This window comes from Mugil cephalus, chromosome 11, assembly GCF_022458985.1.
Source record: "Mugil cephalus isolate CIBA_MC_2020 chromosome 11, CIBA_Mcephalus_1.1, whole genome shotgun sequence".
Lineage (NCBI taxonomy): Eukaryota > Metazoa > Chordata > Actinopteri > Mugiliformes > Mugilidae > Mugil > Mugil cephalus.
The window spans coordinates 960273-981956 of NC_061780.1; the positions used below are offsets into that span (position 1 = coordinate 960273).

At 40.2% G+C, this 21684-nt stretch overlaps 2 protein-coding genes across 2 annotated transcripts; both read right to left on the reverse strand.

The window, feature by feature from the left end:
* Positions 1-355: 355 nt before the first annotated feature.
* sostdc1a (sclerostin domain containing 1a) lies at positions 356-2645 on the reverse strand. Its single transcript, XM_047598992.1, has 2 exons — positions 2346-2645; positions 356-1342 (listed from the first exon to the last, which is right to left on the reverse strand). The coding sequence occupies exons 1-2, from the start codon at positions 2554-2556 to the stop codon at positions 897-899; spliced, it is 657 nt and encodes a 218-aa protein (XP_047454948.1). The 5' UTR covers positions 2557-2645; the 3' UTR covers positions 356-896.
* An 11615-nt stretch (positions 2646-14260) lies between these two features.
* Positions 14261-15988, reverse strand: LOC125015766. The gene is made up of 2 exons (XM_047597709.1): positions 14710-15988; positions 14261-14370 (listed from the first exon to the last, which is right to left on the reverse strand). Exons 1-2 carry the CDS (start codon positions 15986-15988, stop codon positions 14261-14263), a joined length of 1389 nt encoding a protein of 462 aa, XP_047453665.1.
* Between the last annotated feature and the right edge of the window lie 5696 nt (positions 15989-21684).

Sequence of the window (21684 nt, forward strand, 5' to 3'; positions counted from 1 at the left end):
TAGAAAAAATAATCTACAGCTGTCAGTTGTCGACCCAGGCCCAGATTCTCGTGTGATTCTTAACATCTTGCACTCTACAAACTTTGTAAAAGAAAACGCCTATTTGCATTTTTTAAAACAAAACTTATAAAATTCAGCAATATCATTTCAACTGATGCTCTTTCAGTATTTAGTCACTATAAACTTATAGATGGATTTTAATTTGTGCCGATTCTTTGCTAAGATTGGGGATGTAATGTCTTTAATTTAGGTTCTGGTCAAGAAACTGTCCCCCGTTATCCAGTTTGCACTGAAAAGGACATAAAAGTGATATTTATGTTATAGTACAACAGTATAACAAGATGAAAACAACTCGTGTGATAAAAGTGATATTTATTTTATACAAAATTATAACAAGACTGATTGATCTCAAAGCTTTTCCAGAGTTCACCCACAGGCTGGCATCACTTAAGCAAAATGTATCTGGTATGTTGTTACAGAAAATATATTACATCATACATCATGAATCTTACATAGTAGAATTTTATACACATGGCCATACTTCAAAAGGGAAGTAAGAATTTGATATATGTACAAGTATTTTAGATGTCTGGTTTTCACTGGTGTCGGCTACACATCGCTGGCTGCATATGCAATGACTTTAGGAACGCATGCACAGGACTACAGCTGGGAGAATGTGTTTCCAAAGAGCTCAGCAGACTGCACACCCCGGTCCAGTTCACGTTATCTTTAACCACATGGATTAAAATACCAAAAGGAGTCATTGTTGTGTTCCTTAAATCTCTCTACCAAAGAGCTTCACTTAAGTCCCAGACATAATCCACAGCCAATGATGTTCAGACACAAAACCCCTGAAGGTTTCCAGTCACTGTGCATGTCTGCGCGCCCACCGGCTCTCAGGGTTCAGTTTCGTGCCAGTTCTCACTCAGTCGGTTCTTCCCCGGCCTCCTTTTGCTCTTGGATTTGTGCTTGTGCAGCAGCTGTGGCGGCGACACAACCGGCTCCTCGAACTTGTTACCTGACTCATTATGCTGCCTCGAGTACCTCTTGCACTTGCAGGAGGTGACCACGGTGATTTTGTAAGTTCTCGTGCTGCCGTCCTGGCACTGAAGCTGGATGCGCTGGGTGCGTGTCTTGTCGTTGACACACCGCCAGTCCTGGTTTCTGCCCCGGCGACCCCAGAACTTCCTGCCATTGGCTCCACCGATCCAGTTTTCAAGCATCTGAGCTGGGAGACACTCGCCCGCACAAACCAGCTCCTTGATGGAGTTGATGCTGGTGCAGTGGCCATCAGAGATATACTTAGTGGATCTCAGCTCTCTGCATCCAACCTGACTTTGTTCTGTGGGTAAACACGAGAAGGTGTGAGAAATGACCAACAGAAATTTGAGAAGCAGAATAAAATGTGGGCTTTTTTACTTTAAAAAGATGCAGAGCGACTTGTTGCAGTTTTTAGGTTTAATCATGATACTGTGTAGCCTACGGCAAGTTACCGGTAGCCTACACAAGAGAAGAGCACAATAGAGTCTTGGTAGTTCTGCTTCAAAAAGCTAAGTAATTAAAAAGACAATCTCTCATTTCTTTAATCATCGTAGCAAAGATTTAGCAGGAGGATTATTTTGTGAAGTAGTGTCACTCTACTGCAGGCTACGAACACTGTCCATCGTCACTGTAACCCAAGCCCAGCTCCACTCGCGTTGCTCCATGCACTTCAGGGACAATGTCCTCCTCTCTCCATGACAGTGTTTGATGAATGAACAAGAGAGAGGCCCTGTCTCGCTGTCCCTCCCTCCTATAGAGCTAGAGCTCAGAGCCACAGCTTCACTGACGACGGCACGTCGGAGCCTCTCCTTCCAGCCTGGACCATATCCAGGGACACGTGCCTTATATTGGGTGGTGCTGCAGCTCAATATGGTGATGGATCTCATGATTGGATTGAGATTTTGAAGTTTTTTTTCCTTTCACTTACTAAAGTTGTGTCTGTTCAAGTTTTAAATGCGGCAAGGGATAATTGTCTGTATAGTTTCCCAGTCATCCAGGTCGTGCTACATCCAACAAGCAAGGACAGAAAAAGCTACTTACATTAATAAAAATCCAAACAAGTCCCAAATGTGTATTCACGATGCTTAAATTGATAATATGGTTCATGGCAGTCCATTATTAGTTAGTTATGTTCGTTCAGGACTGTTTAATGACTTGCAAACTACCCACGGCCACCAGCGCAAAAAAGACAATATAAGAAACTAGTTTTACAATAAAGCAGAAGACAGTCTCCCATTGAATGGTAAATGGCAATGCAGGAGACCTTCCTGATTTCCTGCAGAAGGATGTTTTCCCCCACTCACCGTGTCTGTCATTCGCCGCACCGCTGCCTCCTGCTCCTCTCCCGCCTGTCCGTGCGCGGTTCAGAGACACGTTGCTCTGAACCTCCTGCACTGGTGCGTTCGCTTGTGAGAACAGGAGCTCAGTGGCGTCGTTCTTGAATGCTTGGCAACTCCTCAGGAGGATGCAAAACAAGAAGAGGCAATGGCACGACTCGTGCGCGTTGAGGTGCATGGTTGGATCCGGGACGAGGTCCAGGACAGCCGTTGGAAAAGTGATGTAGGTGGTCACAGCCTCCAAGTTGCTGGATGAACTTTACGCGAAGGCGTTTTATACACCCGGTCCGCCTCTCGCTTTTGCAGCTCCTCAGGTGTGTCTCAGTTGGGATGTTCTGATTGGTCGCTAGTGCTTTTTTTTTTTTTTTTGGAGAGTGATCCCGGATGCTTGAGAGGAGCCTCTGAATTCAATTTTGGGTCAGATTTTGTAATGTAGCCTACTCTCGATCAAATAAAAGAATAACGCAACATATGACCAGTTTCAGAGCAGCTCCAGTTCCAGCTTTTTTTGAAAAAAAAAAAAAAAATGATTGTATGATATTTTTAGGAAACATGACCGGTCGTTTTGTTGTAGCTAACAGCTAAACGATTTTTCACTGACGTTTTTTGGTAATTTAGGATTAACTTTGCATTCAGAAAGTATTTCTTGATACTGATTTTTTAATTTAAAAAACACACTCACACAATCAAATTTGACTGTGTTTGGGATTCTTTTGCTCAACTGCTCAAATTAATTCACCATGAACATTGATATTATATCAAAATATGCTAAAAGGAAACAAGGACAGCAGTTTGCAGAAATATTACAGGGTGAAGGCATAAAAAGATGGGTGAAGGTAATTTAACAAGGTGTTTTCAGAAGCCACCATTGGGTTTGAGTTTCACTGCAGCATTTGGGTTTGTTTAGTTTTTCTGACTCCTTAAGTCAAATCAGACACAATCACAAATTGTTTTGCTATTCAAAACGACTTTTATTTCATGGTGGACCATTTTTATTAGAAATTCAACTGAGATACTAGATCTGATTTTTATTTTATCTTTTTGGTGCAGCAACGTGTTCGTGAAAGTAGTTCTTTCTGCACTGAGCTGTTTTCTTCAAGCTTGGATGTTTTTGGGGTGCTGTAACAAACAGGCTTAGCTGGTCATGCCTCCTGCTGTTCTTGGATTGTATATGGGCTTTCTCATAATAGTGATTCTGAAACCTTGCACACTCTGAGTTGAAGGTTGCTCAAATTAAATTTATGATCTTCAAGATAGACTCTATCTGCAAGAAAAATCTCATCTCAAGATTGAGGCACACAATTACGTAAGATGTCTGGTCTTAAGTGAGCAGTGAAAACCTGATTTGGCTCACTGTTCTGTCCTTTCAGCTGCACTTCATAAGTTGGGAAATATGTAGGCGGCCAAAATAAAATGAAAAGCATACAATAAAGTGGAACCTAGTCTGACACTGAACTTGCACTGAAAGTGCAAACAAACTCTTGACTCTTCTCTACAAAGCAGAGTGTAGCCAAAAATAAACACAACGGTGGCACCAACCTTAAAACCTAGTGTTTGTGTATGAAGCTGTGCTACATGAGTGAAACACATGAGTGTGACATGACATGAGTGTTTACTTTTATATGCAACAAAGCTCCTGTGACAAAGTAATTTCCCTCGTTGACCACTGGAGCCTGTCCAAGTCTAAACTTACCCATTCTCACAAACCCAAACCACAAACTTCACTCAGTGATTTTTAGCACAGAATAAACGAGGCAGACAGACATCAGGGCACGCAAGCCAGCATCACTGCAAGCATGGTCCTTTTATACTGGAGCCCTGGATGATTGGCCAGCTTTGCTCCACAGGTGCAGGTTAATTAGGTTATCTGAGCGCAGAGAGAAACACACACACAGATACACACACATATACATACATACACATGCAGATCTGACTCAAGCAGTGATTGAGTGTGAGACCCAATTCCAATCCGACCCCTCTCAGACTCACTGACTTACAGGCGTGTTCACCTGAGTGTGTGAGAGCTGTTCCATTTTCAGATCATCAAGTCAGTGAGGTAGTGAATGAGCCCTTAATGTAAGGGAATTACCCACAGTTGATAAGCCGGAATACCCGAAATCTATGTATATGGATATATGTCTATGGCCATGCGAGTACCAGATCTGCTCAGCTGAGTATCTGGCGCTTCCAGATGATGTCACGATGTAGTGGATGTTGATGTTGCATTTTATAATTGCAAGTTATATAACCGTTTTGTGGGAAATTTAAAATTGTAAAAAAAAATAATAAAATTGTGCTAACTCTTCCAAACATATTGTGAAAAATAAATGAAACTCGTATTGTCTAGCCATGAACCGATCTTGCAATCCCAGCTGAATGCCGCCGAACATAGAGGTCAAACATATAGTTGACGTGATCTGGAAGCGCCGGATACTCAGCCAAGCAGATCTGGTACTGGCACGGCCATGGCCATACCTCAGCTCCATGCAGACCTCCAAAGCCGAAGACATTGCTTAATTAGTGTTCAAGCTGGTTGCCAACAGCCATTAAAAATCAAAGAAGCAGAAGAAGAAGAAGAAGAGGATTGTCTTAGGAGAGTGGGAGAACGGTGAGAAAAATGGTCTTTTAATTATTATCATCAAACGAGTGTAATATGGTCTAAGATGTAGTTTGTGCTGCTTACAAATGCAATATAAAATTAATAATAAAGAGTTAGAGTTAATTAGAGTGTCATGTCTCTTGAAGTCAGTTTTTCTGGTCCGGGCTAATGTTAGCTTAGCCAAAGAAAACAATAATAAGAAAACGAAAAGATGATAATACTATACAACAATAACAAATAAGTGTCCAAACATCTGAATTAAAGGATAATGACACTTGCTTTGTAAAATTCCTTAACATGTATATCGAACAGAATATTTGAAGAAGAAAAGAAAAAGGGGAGAATGGATGAAAAGAATTTGATTAGAAATTGGATATTAAAAAAAACAAATACAAATACAATACAATTTGGCATAACAACATTTGTGTATGAAATATTTTGCAAGGATGATCAGATTATTAAGTATGAATTTGGATTTTTAATTCTTCACAATTACACCAACTTGAATATTTGGATATGACCATGGAACCGGATGAAATTAAATTATAGAGAGATTTCTTTTGAACAAGTTCACATTCAAAAAACAGGCGGGAACACACAGACTCACTTAAGTAAGAAGGACAGCCTAGCTTGCTTGGGAAATGGAAGGAAACTAATGGGTCGATTTTATTTCTTTAAAAAGCATAAAAAACAAAAGAGTGTACACTTTACAGCATCACAAGGTTGAATCATGTTACTATTTTTCAGTTTTGACCAGGCTCAAAGCAGAGACGTTCCCTCCCACCACCTACCCCATGGGATCAGGATGATCCAGTGGGAGCCTGTGACCCCCATTGATTGTTTTTTCATTGTTTTTTGTTCATTTATTTGTTTGTCTGTTCTCTGTTTTGTGCTTTTTATTTAAAAAAATAACTGAGTAAAGATGTTGTTTACAAGTAAGAAAACTCCAAGTCTGCTTATTATTGCCAGTATGATAGAATGCAACATACAATTACACACTTGCCACCATATCCTGATAAAACATCTGCAGTATCTTACTATAGTTCTCAGGAGATGTGATCTTTAAGAAAAAGAGGTGGCTCAGACAGCATAGTTCACCAACCTGACAAACTGTGGCCTTCCTGTCAGGTAATCTGTGATCCAGGAGACAAAGGAAGGATCACAGGATCAATGCATACTGTCTGGCCAGTACTACCAATGATTTACAGTGGTCTTTTTTCTACACTGTTAAATTAATATTAAAGTGAAGGTAAGTATGACATTTGTTGTGACTGTAAGTGCATGTTGCAACTGCTGCCTAATCTGAAAATACACAGTAAATGTGTTTGTGTAAATTCTCATTTTATTAATCCTCTGTTTATTTAATCTGAGGATTCAGTTTATTCAATCTTATTTATTACTCAGTCCTATTGTGAGTGTGTGACAGTGAAGCCCCCTACCACCACCACCACTACCACACAAACATAATATTCATCATATGTAGCCTATAACGTTGATATTCAAGTTAAATTCATAAAACGTTCAAATTATAATTTAGTGATTAGTGTACTCCTCTAACTAAATTCAGTTTCACAGTACCATATAAACTTGTGCAGTCAATTAACTAGTCAATTATACCGATAATATAAATATCTAACTGCCAAAATAATAATATAATTATTTGTAAATGTACGACATGTGACTTCTGGCATATTTCCGGGCTCGAGCAGCAATTAACATTGGCCTCTATAGACTATTGCAAGTGTATGTGTTTAATTTTTTTTACACTGCTACCTTGACTCCATCTCCAAAGCGAGAGTTAGTTAATCGCCACTCGATCCTTGAAAATACTTAAAACCTTTATTTTATTCTTAAAGAGACTTTATAATAACTTCAAATTAACTAAATGATAATGGTGTTTTACCTATCTCCATAAGTAAAGCTGAGATTTGGGTAGTATAGCGACATCCAGTTTTTTTTTTTTTTTTTAGCAATGTTTTAGCTGCAGACCCAAAACATTAGCAGTCATAGTTAAGTCTTGACCTAATCATTGCTCTATAAATCATAATATGACAGTCTCTGTCTGCACCCCAAGAGCAGCTTGACATGGAGCGCATGACATGGATCACTTTCTCATACTTGCTTGCAACATGCTCTATATGACTCTTCCACAAACTTTTTTTTCATCAAAATATACTCCCAAAAACTTGATTTTTTTTTTACCCTTTCCAATGTGGCCCTTAAAGGGATGGACATGGTCAGCAACAGTACTCAGGTAGGCTGTGGCATTTAAACTGTGCTCAGTTTGTACTAAGGGGCCCAAGTTTGCCAAAAAAATATCCTCCACACCATTACACCACCACCAGCAGCCTGAACCGTTGATACAAGGCAGGATGGATCCATGCTTTCATGTTGTTTATGCCAAATTCTGACCCTGCCATCTGAATGTTGCAGCTGAAATCCAGACTTGTCAGACCAGGCAACATTTTCTCAATCAAAATTTAGCGAAACACAGTTTAGCAGAATTAGCATATTAAACCAACAGAGGAGAACAGCAAGGACCTGTAGCAAGTGGTGTGGGAGGCAGAGATCGCTGACTCACTACTACCCCAGCTGAGGGACCACACCCACCCTGGATATAGACTGTTCACCACACTGCCTTCTGGAAAGAGATACAGAATCATCAGTTCCAGAAATAATAGAGTAAAAAACAGCTTCTATCTTCAAGCCGTTTAATCCCTCACACCTTCAACAGACTGCTTTGCAATAACCCCCATATTCTACCATGGGTGCCATATGCACTACTGTTTAATTGTTTACTGATTTAAAATGCTGCTATTTTTACCCCTGACCAATTACTTTCATTTGTTTGCTAATGTGTGTTTAATTGTATATATTGTGTTTTATTGTGTATAGCTGCTATAATTTCAGTTTTTATTGTTCCATAACCAAAGAGCTGCCAAACTGTATTTTGTTTGTTTGTTTTACCAGACAATGAGAATAAAACTTATCTTGTTCTTCTACTTATCTTTCTAGAAAACAGCGTAATAAACAAAGTCCTGATGTGCACTACATTAATAAATCTGTAATATGCCCTGAGAAACTAAATAAGCTTACTTCTGAAAATTCACTCAAATTACTTATCAGATGTTCATTTTGGAATTAATCAAAATAAAATTAAAAAACAAAAAACATTTCAAATCTAAATGTCTTTGTTCCATAAAATGTGGTTGAGGAGATGACGGCCATTATGAAAAGACAAGAAAAGCAGGGTTGGCAAAGCCACACCCCCACACATGTGACATCATTTTGAAGCTAAAGTTGTCCTATATAAGAAACATTAGAAACATTAGGACTTAGCAGAGTGGTATGTATGGTATGAGAGATATAAGAAAACTAAATGTGCACTACAGTGTGCAAAAATGAGAATACGCTTGTATGGAGTATGCCTTAATGTCACGTCTGGGGACCATAAATCGAACCAACCATATATCCAAATGGGACTAAAAACAATGATGTTTGCAGATACATGTCATGATTGTAATTTCAACATGAAGTGATTAATTGGAAATAGAACTAAAATGAAAATTCAAACGAAATCTACATCTCAGGCAGAGTCAAAAACCATGATTATTTTAAAATGATGAGCCAAGTTTTAAAGAGACTGAAAACTCTGAACTTGTTGGCAGTAATGTTTCAGAATGTGACTTCTCGGACATCTATTGAGTTTTCGATGTATCAACAAATACAAAATGATCTGAAAAACAATGCTCATTTTGAACAAGAGCTAACTAATTGAATGTATAATGTACATTGCTAACAAATTTATGACTTAAACTTACTCTGAGCTTGTCATAAACTGATTATTTTACACCTGTGACGCCTTTTAATCAAGAATGAAAAGCCTGAACGTATGTGTGGAACTGTCTTCTTGCCAAATCCTCCCTCTGCAACTCTGTTATCCTGTCAGTTACAACATAATGACGCATGGCCAGACTAACTGATACTTTGTCTTTGACAAAAACGGAATATAATTACATTTGTAACTCTCAACCCAGTTTGTACTTACTTAAGGCGACGTGCAATGGCACTACAGCTGTTGCTCCCATGTTTAATTCAAGAAATAATAATAAACAATAGGCTGGATACTGCCTATTGCTTTTGATCCCCCATCTGCAGACCTTGAGCGTGTCGTTTCTTTTCGAGAGACAGCACTGGAGTCTTCTGAGTGTCTTAAGTAACAAAACTAAGGAGATATATAATACTTGTGAAACTCAACCCAGGTTTTCACTGCTTGAACGCGTCTGATGACAAAGCAATCAGCAAATTTGATCTTACAGATAATATGGGAAGACAATACATAATAGACATATTGCTTAGTGATCACTTGCTTCAGCACTTTTATTAATCAACATAGACACTTTGGGTGTCGTTTCTCTTCAGGACAATACCTCTGAATTGTCTCCTTGAATGTGCGAGAAAGGGTGAATACTCAGATTTACCTTCAATTTAATAAAACTTAATAAAAAAAAAAGTAAAACTCAGTCCTGAACTGAGAGCACTAACTCAGAATCCCACCCATTCAGTCCCGTTCAACATCTTTGACCACGATCTTCATAGAGGCCTGAGCACAAGCAATCAGGCAGAATATTGATCTTAAAGGGATAAATATTGGGAGAGGCGAACACCACATCAGACATTTTGCATGTATGTGATCTGATTTTTAGAGCAACCGCACATATATTAATCAACCAAGTAGAGACGTTTGGCCTCAGCAGGTGAACCCAGTCAGTCATTACCCTTCTGTTGTATATTGATGTGCTGAAGAAAGAAGTGATCACGTACAATCTTATCTTGCCTTAAAAGTTATTACACAGAAAGAACAATGTCAACTTCCGAACGAGAGAGCCATCTGCCAATGTCGAATCCCTCTGCCATTCAGCTCCACAGTCACCTCTATATAGATGTCATCCCCGAGAACCCCCATACACAACAAAGCTTAGGTTGTAGTCCTGGTTCGTTTTACGAACGCATCTGTAATTACTTTTGACCTTTAACCATTAACTTTTAACATTAACCTTAACCATTACTTAACTTTATACATCTTCACAACCCCCAGCACAGAAAGGGACAGATAAGAAAACAAGAATTAATATTCATATTTCCCCTTCAGCTCCAAGTCTCGACCACCAAAACAATACCACATTCAACACTAAACATATCATTGTTAACAGATGATATGTCCTTCTTACAGTGCCAGTTACAGCACAACCCTTAACGATACAACAAATTCATGGAGTGTGAGAGCGAAAACCTATCAGACAGTCATCTTTCTTAAAATGTCCACCTTTCAATCTAGACAGGAAATTCTCTCACGGCCCCTCTGTCTAAGGCGACCACACAGTAGTACTCCAAGCCTACTAAAAAGAAGGATTTCTAAAATGTATAGGGAAATATCTTAAGCAGAGTATATATATAGATACCTCAGAAAATAAATCAAAACCATATCCAACATCAGGCTGGTCGACCCATCGGACCCTCCATTGGACCTTTCCCTTCCTAGCATTACTTTCCTTAAACACCCCGAAAACAAAAAGAAAACAACTGAGGTTCCAATACATCCACTTTCTTAACAAGCACATAACTCAATTACATTTTTTACAACATTGATAAAACAAAAGTATGTTGCACTGTGATTCTTTTCCACTTTGCTCCATTCGTTTCCCACTGGCACTGCAAAGCTTCATCACAGTGTCCTAGTTCAGGGTCCTTCAGTCCCCGAACACCCAGCTTCTCACATTGATCCTCCTTCAATGTCCGTCTAGGAAGAGAGAGCACAGCAGTATCTTTGCAAACATTAAAAACAAATAGACACAATATATTTAAAAACAAACATCAACACACACACATTTCTCCCTTGACTCTGTGGATGATAAACTGCCCCAAGACGCTGTTTAATACCCAATTTCTGTAAAATCAATTTCACAGTCTTATCCACAAACTCCTTCCCGTTATCCGAAGATATTCGATCAGGAAGTCTCCACCTGCTTATGACCTCCCTGCACAGAAACTTTGCAACTGACTGAACATCCTTCCACTTAGTTGGACAAGATTCAGGAAATTGTGAAAATCTATCCACGACGACCAACATGTACCTCTTACCTCCCACTGGTTTTATCATATCGACAAAATCCACCACCAACTCACGCATTGGACCCCTTGGCGTTGGAATATGACCTGGAGGAACCATCACACCCCTCCTGATTTCTCCAAAGACCAGTAGAATCCTGTGTTGCCCCTCGATCTACCCACAACTGTTTATCCACCTCAGAGACAGCTTCCTGCATTAAGACCACATCTTTCACTGTAATCTTATCCTCCAAATCTACTTCATGTGTGACCAAGAAAACTTTACCCAACTTCTCAGCTCCTGTCACTGCTTTTGCAGCCTCATCAGCCGCTTTATTACCCTGAGTGACTCTTGACACATCCTTCTTATGTGCTGCACATTTAGCTATTGCTATTTCTTTAGGTTTCATCATAGCATGGAGAAGTTTCATTATCTGAGTGTGATGCTGTATTGGGGAACCATCTGTTTTCTTAAACCCTCGATTTTTCCATACTGATCCAAACAAATGACACACATTATGAGCATATGCAGAATCTGTATAGACCGTCACACGCTTGCCTTCCGCTAAAAGACATGCTTCAGTTAACCCCACCAATTCGGCAAGCTGCGCTGATGCAGGCTGCGGTACCACTTCCGCTTTCTCAACAACAAATCCTGTTCCCTGGGCTTTTACCACCGCATAACCAGCACTCAAATTATCTCCCACACGATAACAGGACCCATCTGTCCAATACTCTACATCTGCCTCACGCAGTGGGAGAGCTTTCAAATCTGACCTTAATCTTGAGTATTTCTCTGCTTCTTGAACACAATCATGTGGTTCACCATCTTCTGGAGTTGGCAAATTCTCAGCTGGATTTATCGTAACACATCTGACTAATGTGACATCCTCCTGTTCTAAAAGCCTATTATAGTCTCTAAGTCTAGGCATGGTCAACGTATACCTGCCATAGTTCAAAAGATTTCTGAGACTATGATGAGTAAGAATTGTCACTGGATATCCCCTCGTGACCGAAGATGCTTTGTCATACATTAAATAGACTCCCACCATTGCTCTATAACACAGTGGTAGTCCAAGTTCAACATCTGAGTAAGCAGTAGAATAATATGAAATAGGTTGAGGACTGGTCCCTGTACCGGTTGGCTGACAAAGAACTGCGCATGCATATTTTCCTCCAGCTGAAGTAGATACGTACAACAGAAAATTCTTAGAATAGTCTGGAAGTGCTAACGCTGGCGCTTCTTGTAACCTCTGTTTAATCGTTTCAAAGGCTAATAAACCATCCTGTGTCCAGAGAAGATTACAATGAAGTTGAGTACTCCCAGTATCTTTAATCATAGCCCTTAAAGGTCCTGTCAAACTTGCATAATCTTCAATCCATGCTGAAGAGTAACCAGTGATACCGAGGAATGTCATCATCTCCCTGACTGTTCGGGGCTTTGGAGCCTTTCGAATAGCCTCTAAATGACTGTCAGAAATACTTCTGTGGCCCTGTGATATTGTTTAAGCCAAATAAACTACCTTCTCCTGACAATATTGCAACTTCTTCTGTGAGACCTTGTGACCATTTTCTGCCAAAATCTGCAACAGCTTAATTGAGTCTTCATGACATGTTTTCTTATCTGGTGAACAAATAATAATGTCATCTACATATTGAACCACTGTACTTTTTAATTTTTGATCTAGTCCTGCCAAATCATCTTTCAATACTTTATTGAAAATATGAGGACTATGTTTAAATCCCTGTGGCAACCTTTTGTACACATAAAACTGTCCCTTGTATGTGAACCCAAACAAACCCTGACTTTCTACGCTCAGTGGAACACTGAAAAATGCACTGCATAAATCCAATACTGTAAAATGTGTAGCATTTGGGGGAATTTGAGCTAACAAAATATGCGGATCTGGCACTTCTGCTGGAAAATCGGCTACTACTTTGTTCACAAATCTCAAATCATGAACCAAGTGATAGGAATCATCTGGTTTCTGTAAAGGCAACAATGGCGTATTGCTTATAGGATTTTGAGTTATCTTCAGCACATCTGCTCTCAGAAGTCCTTCAAGCTGTGGTTCAATCCCTTGAACTGCCTCTTCTTTCAGTGGATACTGATTCTTCCAAGGAGGTCTGGCTCCAGGTCTAAGTTCCACTTTCACTGGTTGAGCTGATTTAACAAGACCAATATCAGTACTGTATCGAGACCACAAACATTCAGGTACTTGCTGTAACATTTCTCTCCTCAAAACGTCTGCGTCCATTTCAACCCCACATATCGTTTCATGTGTCATTTGGACACCTTGTGGTCGCCCATGTCCTTGAGCAGATATCATAATCTTGAGAAACCGCTGATCCTCACTCTTCCAGATGGCAGAATTCCCCTCTACTGGTGCAAAAACAGCTTTTACTGCTTCCGCCATCATTTCTCCTATATCTTTCTGTTCATATTCTTCAGACACCATCAAAGTCACATGTGGTACACTCTCTTTGATTTTATATTCTTCGCTCACATATTCATTCATATCAACCATCATTGCTGCTCCTCGTGGTCCCAAAATTATACAAGACGAGGTGAGTTCAACTTCTTTTGGTTGATGACTTATCCACTCCTCACAATTTGACTGGGCAGCGTCCTTAAAATACTTGAGCGTACAATGAAGCGAATAGTCTGAAAGTTTTGCATCAGGCATATTTGCTACAATGAACTTCTCCCACAATTTAACAGGTTCCAAAAACTCTGCACTAAGATCTCCAATCCAGCATACTGAAGAGGCCTCCACATCTGTTGTCATCAATAGTTGGTAAGCAGTATCAGATGGCATCTCCACCAAACAGCCGTCGGGTGTACACTTTATAACACACTTCAATCTGCATAAAGCATCTCTTCCTAACAGTGCAATAGGTGTGTGTTCTGAAACCAATATAGGTATTGTAGTTTTTTGATTTTTGTAACAGAGCTCAATTGGTTTTGTAAGAGGTACCAGCTGTTTCACTCCCTCAAACCCCGACCAGACATAGGGAGGTATATAGCATCTTCAGGCCGAATACAGGTGAAAGCCGCTCCGCTATCTACCATCACTTCTAATGGTCTATTATTTACCTTCACCATTATTGTTGGATCTTGTTCCGGCCCTGACACTACCAGCTGACACCCCCCTTTCGAATTTTCCAGGCACCCCTAAAATCCTTGCTCTGGACCCCTATAAGGGTTCGCCGGTCCCCGGATTATCAATTGCTGACCTCTGAATCCTCCTCTTGCATTTCCCCTGAAGTTTCCTCTGAAATTTCCTCCTGGTCTATCACACTCACGAGCAAAGTGTCCAAACTGTCCACAGTTATAACACACTTCTGAGAACTGTTGGAAATTAAAGTTTCCTCTTCCTCTTCCAAAGGTTCCTCGACCTCTTCCTCTCCATATTTGCAGCTGGCCAAAAGTTGGTTGTGTGTTATAAACAACAGGGACCACTGGGGACGGTTGAGGTGATTGAAACTGAACCTGGTTTGGCTGCAATTGTGGTGGCGGCTGATTTTGTTCAGGCTGGCTCTGTAAAACTAAAGCCTGCTTCTTCTCCTTCTTCTTGTTATCCACCAATTGTATTTGATTGAGTTTCTGAAGAGTTTCTTGATCTTGTTCCTTCTGATCATACTCCTTCTTTCTATACAGGTCCACTTGATGTGCTACATGGTCTGTATATACACCCTTCGCCATATTTCCAAGACCAACCACTTCTGCCAATTTGCTCCGCACTGGTAGAGGTAGCCCCTTCTGTATCTTGACTCGCAAAATTGATTGCTCCATTTGGCTCTCCTCTGGATCGTTTCCTGTGACATTTCTCCACACTTGATAGGCTCTTGACACATAGGCTCTCGGATTTTCTTCCTGTCCCAGTGGCTCAATGAGAATGTTGTCGGGGTGTATATTTGTCGGAAATGTATCTTTCAATGCTCTCCACACTCGACCTCTATTTGCTGCAAACAGCTCTGAATCATTTACAGCAGTTTCCACATAACGGTTTAATCCAGCTCTCTGCAAAATCTCCCCCATGGCTGGAACCCCAAGTATATTAGCCAGCAATCTCTTAATGTCTCCTACTGCAGCTTGCGTCCCCACCATGATCTCTTCCAACTTTGAGATCCAAGGGTGTGCTCCATCTTGAAGAGTAGGTAACTTCTCAAGTATATCTGACATGTCAGTACTCTGCCAAGGTTTATACTCCAAATTCTGACCTCTTATGATAACTGGACACATCTTACCAGGCTTCTTCTCTTTCCTTGAACGCAGTTCATATTCCTTGTCCTGTTTTTGGGAACCTGTTTTCCGCCCTTTTTTCTTCTGAATCTGCAGTTCTTGTAATTGGTCTTCTAATGCCTTCCTTCCTTTTGGTGTAGTGCATTTGTCCAGACATCTACAGCATCGATCTATATTCTCTTCAACTTCTCTTAAAATCTGTCGTCTTTCTTCTTCTCTATAAGCAGTTTTTATCTTAGCAAACTTCAAAAGAGTAGGACTCTCACTTTCTTCATCACTATCCTCATTCTCAATCTTATTTTCACTTCCACTTTCACCTTCAACTTCACTTTCATCTCTCAGTTCCCTTCTTCTTCCTGTTGTACCTCCTCTTCTTTCCGCTCTGGCCAGTAGTCGTCTGACCGCTGGATCATATCCTCCCCTGGCTTCTTCTTCATCACTCTGATACTCCACTTCTCCAAAATCCATCCTTTTAATTCTCAATCGTCCTCCGGTCTCCAAACGTGTCGTTTTCTTTTTACTTTTTGTACTTGGATACATCCTAATAGTTGTCTCTGCTTTCCCCACTTCTATAACCTGCTCAGCCTCATTCTTAATGTGGTAATTGCCCTCTTGACTAATTACCGGAAGCTGAGGATAAACTTCCCTGAGCTCCATCTCCTTCTTATACGGCGGAGGTCTGTACTGGAACTACATGTGAAAAGGGTGCATCAATCTCTGCCATTAACTTCTCTGTTTTCTTCACATTCTTTTTCATTTCATCTACCGTCTTCTCTTCACAGTCTTTCTTCTTCTCCATCCATTTCTGTCCCTCCTTCTCAAACAACTGGAGAATGCCAAGCTCCGTTTGTCTCTTCTGTTTACGTCTTTCACCTTTTCTTCCTTTCTTTTCGTCTGCCTTATATGTGGTCACAAGCACCTGTATTGTTTTTATTACTTCTGGATTAAAGGTTCCTATCACTGGCCATGGTTGCTCAATTTCAGGCCAACGCTTACACCCCTCTTCTGTGACATCTTTGCAATACCTTTAATTAAAGGGTTATTCTTCTGAACTACCTCAACAGGAGTAGTTACTTTTGAGTTATCCATTTTTGATATAATAGTAACACCCCCTTTTTACCTGTAATCAAATTCAACCTAATTAAAAATTACCTTAACTCTATTCTATTATCCTATTATTATATTTATTTTAATTGATACACTATTATTATTACTACCTATATTCCCCCTTTTTATCACAATCAACAAACAAATGAATCAATTTGCCAACTTCAGAGGATGCAAAAACAACCCTACAGATGTAAGAGCAAACAACGCCAGGTCCACACACAATATCAATCATATACAAACAACCGATCAAATTGCAAGGTACAGCTTCCCCAACTCAGCAGAAATTAAACTCTGTTTTCTGAATGGTCAGTCATTGCCAAGCCTCAAACTGCAACATACATGCTATGTGCAAACAAATGAATATACTGTTGTTGTCCCAAATCTGATTACCAATCACACAATATATGTATCATCAATATCAACCATTAACAAATGCATAGAGGTCAAAAAGCAGGTAGATTAGAAAGAGTCTGTGGATAAAATCACACTGGCCTTATTGCTGGGTTCAGATGCGTGTGCTGTCGTCTGCAAGCCTCAGGTTTCCTGTGAGGTAGACCAGCTGTTCTCTCCTCTGCCTCCAGACACCCCCCTTGTCCTTTTACTTCCTTCTTGAACTCTCACCCCATAAAAAGAGACAACAGACAAACACTTTAACATTGTAGAAAACCACTAAGTACAATACACTCTTCAATGTGACTAACACATTCCTGCCAACACTTTCCTTTATTATTTCTTTAAATATAAAGTCCTTTTTCTGGGGCTCATATATTTTAACAGTTTCCAAAGTCCTCCAAGCAGAGGCTCATAGTATTTTAACCAAAAAAGTCCCCACAAAAGGCTCATACTATATTTATCAAACGTCCTTTACAGGCTCATATGTTTATCAAATGTCCTTAAAAAAGGCTCATAGTATTTTAGCAAATACTGAATATGTAAGTATATTATTATTATTTTCATCTCCTTAATCTCCTATTTCCTAATTTTATTCGTTTTATTCAACATAAAATCTAACATATTACTTCATAAAACCGGTTGCCACACAAACAACAAGGATCCACAGACAACACATACAGAACACACAAATTTAAAGTGATCACACATTTCTCTTCCAAATAACTAGGCCTCTAACTTCTCTCTAACTTCTAACTAACTTCTTTTCACTAACTACTATTTTCCCTTTCTCTGTTAACTATTCCTATTTTCTTCTCTTTTCTTTTTTAGGCGATTCTTTCTAGCGGTCCTAGACCTGCCCTAGTAGCCTCAAGCTATAGAACCCCTTTTTCTCTATTCCTTTTTAACTCTTATATCCTCTTTTCTTATTTTCCTCTAAATTTACCTCTTTTTTAAACAAAAATTCAAATGTTCCTAATTTCCCCTGGGCCCAGGAGTTCTCTCTCTCTTTTTTTTATCCTATTTTTACTTTAAGCCAATTCCTTTAAAGCCAATAAAGCCAATTTTCACACTGCTACCAAAGACCATGTGTCTTACTAGTTACAGCGGTAAAGGGCCCCTCCACTTAACTTTGCACGATGTGAGTTCAGCGCCTCATGCTACTAATTAGGCTTTTCTACTCTTATTTCTTCTATTCCTTTTCTATTCTCTTCTTCGCTTTTTCTCTATTTGTAGGCCTACTCTTATTTCCCTTTATTCCTTAATCCTAACTTCTCTTTTTCTTATCTTCTTATTTCCTTTAAATCTATATCATCCTATCCCCCCTTTTGCGTTGCCAGCAACGCAAAGAAACCTCAAATTTAGAAATTTAGAACGACGAATAACTTCCAACAGCAGCACAACAACCACCCCACAAAGAGTCTTAAACGGTGTGTCCCCACAGCAACACTGCACAGTCCCCACGAGCAAACCAGCGCACTATAATGTGAAAAACTCACCCTGTATATAAGTCGACTGATGCGGGAGTCAGCTCCTCAGGACTGAAAGCAGATGCTGAGAGGCCACAAACACGTCCAAGTTCGTGACGCCAAAATTGTTGTATATTGATGTGCTGAAGAAAGAAGTGATCACCGCTGACAAGTCTTATCTTGCATTTAAAAAGGTTTATTTACAAGAAAGAACAATGTCAAACTCTTGCCGAATCTGAGAGAGCCTCTGGCCAATCGTCGAATCCCCTCTGCCATTCAGCTCCCACAGTCACCTTATATAGGATGGTCATCCCCGAGAACCCCCATACACAAACAAAGCTTTAGGTTGTATGTCCTGGTTCGTTTTACGAACTGGCATCTGGTAAATTACCTTTTTGACCTTTAACCATTAACTTTTAACCATTAACCTTTAACCATTAACTTTTAACTTTATACATCCTTCACAACCCCCAGGCACAGGAAAGGGACAGATAAGAAGAACAAGAAGTTAATATACTACACTTCAAACTCAGCTTCTGTTATCGTTTCCTGTCTCTTTTGTTCTTCCTCAGACAGAGACACTAGAGGCTCGTTTACTCCACTTCCGAGAGAAAAAAAGGACAACATGGCCACCTCTTCTCAGAAGACTATTTACTTTTGATGCGCCTCTGAGATTCTTATGGGACCGACCGAAATGAATGCCGAAGAGTAAACATGATAGGCTTTGTGTTCTTACAATGCAAAGAAAAGAAAGCTGAGCCTTGACTCCCCCTGTGGGCCCTCAGCAGAAGAAACTCCCACTCCCAACCCTCATCAGAAATGAAAGGTGGCTGGGTTAACAGCATATTGACAAGGAGCATGGCAGGAGTGTGTACATAGCAACAGGTGGGGAATAAAAACTATGCACAATACCTGGAACAAAGCCAAGAGAGAAGGTCATTGTGGCAACACCTTTTGGCAAAGTTTGGTAGAGTGCTTTTACAGTTATTATCAGGTTGCCTACTATCTCTACTACGTAATATGCACACACATTTAAATACCTTAAAGTAGCATAAACTTCTGCAGGGACACTGTCATCACAGTTCGGATGGTTTGCTTGTGCTTCTCAACAGAAAGAAACAGGCCCTCAGGGAGTGTAAGAGGGGAAAGCTATAGGTGGAAAGCGATAACACCAGAGAGGTGTGGAGGGGGATGAGGACAATCACAGGCTATGGCAGGAAGAGCAGTCAGGAGTCAGAAGGAGGTGTGGAAAAGGCCAACCAGCTCAACCAGTTTTACAACAGGTTCAACACCCCCACTGCAGCTGGACCAGTAGCTCTTCCTGCACCCCCTTCTCCTTCACCTCCAACTCCACCTTCATCCGCAGCTTCTGCACTCCCGCCTGTAGCAACTGGAGTGCCTCCACCTATGGGTCAACCAACTCGTCATGGAGCGGAACATCCGGGATCGCACACCAGCAGTGGCAACAGTCAGCCTGCCTGTGCGACTGATTGTGGACTGTTCAGCTGTTTAGTTTTATTTATTTCAAACGTAAAATAAATAAATTAATTAATTAATTAATTAAAAATAAAAAACAAACAAACAAACAAAAGCAGAACAACAAAAATAATCACACAGAAACATAAATAGCAGTAAATGAGAAAATAAATAAAACATTAAAAAAACAAAAAAAAACAAAAAACAAATTCAATATTCCGTCTTCTTCATGTGCAGAAAGGAGTGGGAGGAAGTATAAACTTATATTATCCCACCCCTTTCAATAGGTCAATGATTTATGTATTATTCACTTCCTGTCAGTATAATAATGATAATAATATATGTATACATACACACACACACACACACATATAACATACATGCATTACCGAAAATAACACAAAATAATAAGGAAAAAAATAACAAAAATTAAAAAATGAAATGACAATAACACCCATCACTCCATGTTAGTCAAACACTGTCTTCATATCTGTACCTTGTAAGAATTCTCAGCTCAGGAGGCTACAACCCAGGCTACAACACAGAGCAGCTACACCAGATGGTGTGTGCCCCAGGCTGCTGAAGGACTGTTCTGCTCACCTGGCTGTGCCCCTCCAGTGCATCTTCAACAAAAGTCTCCAGCTGGGGAGGGTACCGGTTCTGTGGAAGACATCATTTCTTGTGCCGGTCGCTAAAGTTAGGCGGCCAGTTGAGATGAATGACTACAGACCGGTGGCCCTCACTTCCCATCTGATGAAGACCCTGGAGAGACTGATTCTTCAGGTGGAACATGACCAAGACCCTCTTTAGTTTGCTTATCAGGAGCATGTTGGGGTTGGAGATACAGTGCTCTACATGCTCCACAGGGCTCACTCTCATCTGGATGAGCCTGGGGGCTATGTTAGAGTGATGTTCTTTGACTTGCTGACATGTTTTTAACACAATTAGACCTGATATCCTGGGCAAAAAACTGGAGAGGATGGGGGTGGACAACTTCCTTACCTTTGCAGAACTGGGTATCTGAGGCAGTCATGAGCAGCACGGGGGCCCCCCTCCTGTCATTGAACTGCAGGATGGAGTGCTTCAGGACCTCATCCCCACAGCCAGAATGCACAACTCTAACTGTTAGCGGTCTAATGGTTAATGGCTTGGCTGATTGCACTAACTGTTGCGCATCTGCACACAAGACACAAACTAATTTCTCACACTGAGACACTTTGGATCCACACTCAGTGTGTTCACATGCATGTGAAAAAAAAAACTAATTATTCCCTTATTTGGACTGTAACTGGAACTTAAGTGCATGTAGTCGATACAAGAACCATCTAAGGGATAGTGCGCATCACCAGAAGTAGCGCGCGCATTACGTAGGAGATTAAAAAAGCTGAACTATTATCCTTCTGGTTGTTGTTTAAATGCCGGTCTGTCGCATGTACGACTCTTGTTTATTATATGACGTAACCGGTATATGGTCAACCGGAAAACGTACCGTATTAACATGGTATTATCCCACTGAAAAGACACATATCACCACCTAGTGTGGAGGAGGAGGACATGTTCCCGTCAGTTATTCAATTTTCTCTGTTGCATGTAAACTGGGACAAGGACTGTAGTCAAAAAGTCGAATTTTGAGCATAGCTTGATTAAGCTCTGCATGTAAAGGCACTGACTGAGACACTTTGGATCCACACCGAGACACTTTAAAATGTCTGTATATCTCATGTCTGTATGTAAATGCTTGTATGTCTCATGTAAATTGGACTGTAGATTGGACGCTATATATTTTTTGTGATTCTTTCCTACCTCGTTCTTATTCTGTTTTTGAGATTATTTTATTTAATAATCAGAACCAGATAAATAGATAATTAGAACCAGATAAAGTCTGAAAAAGAATGTGATCAACAGCAA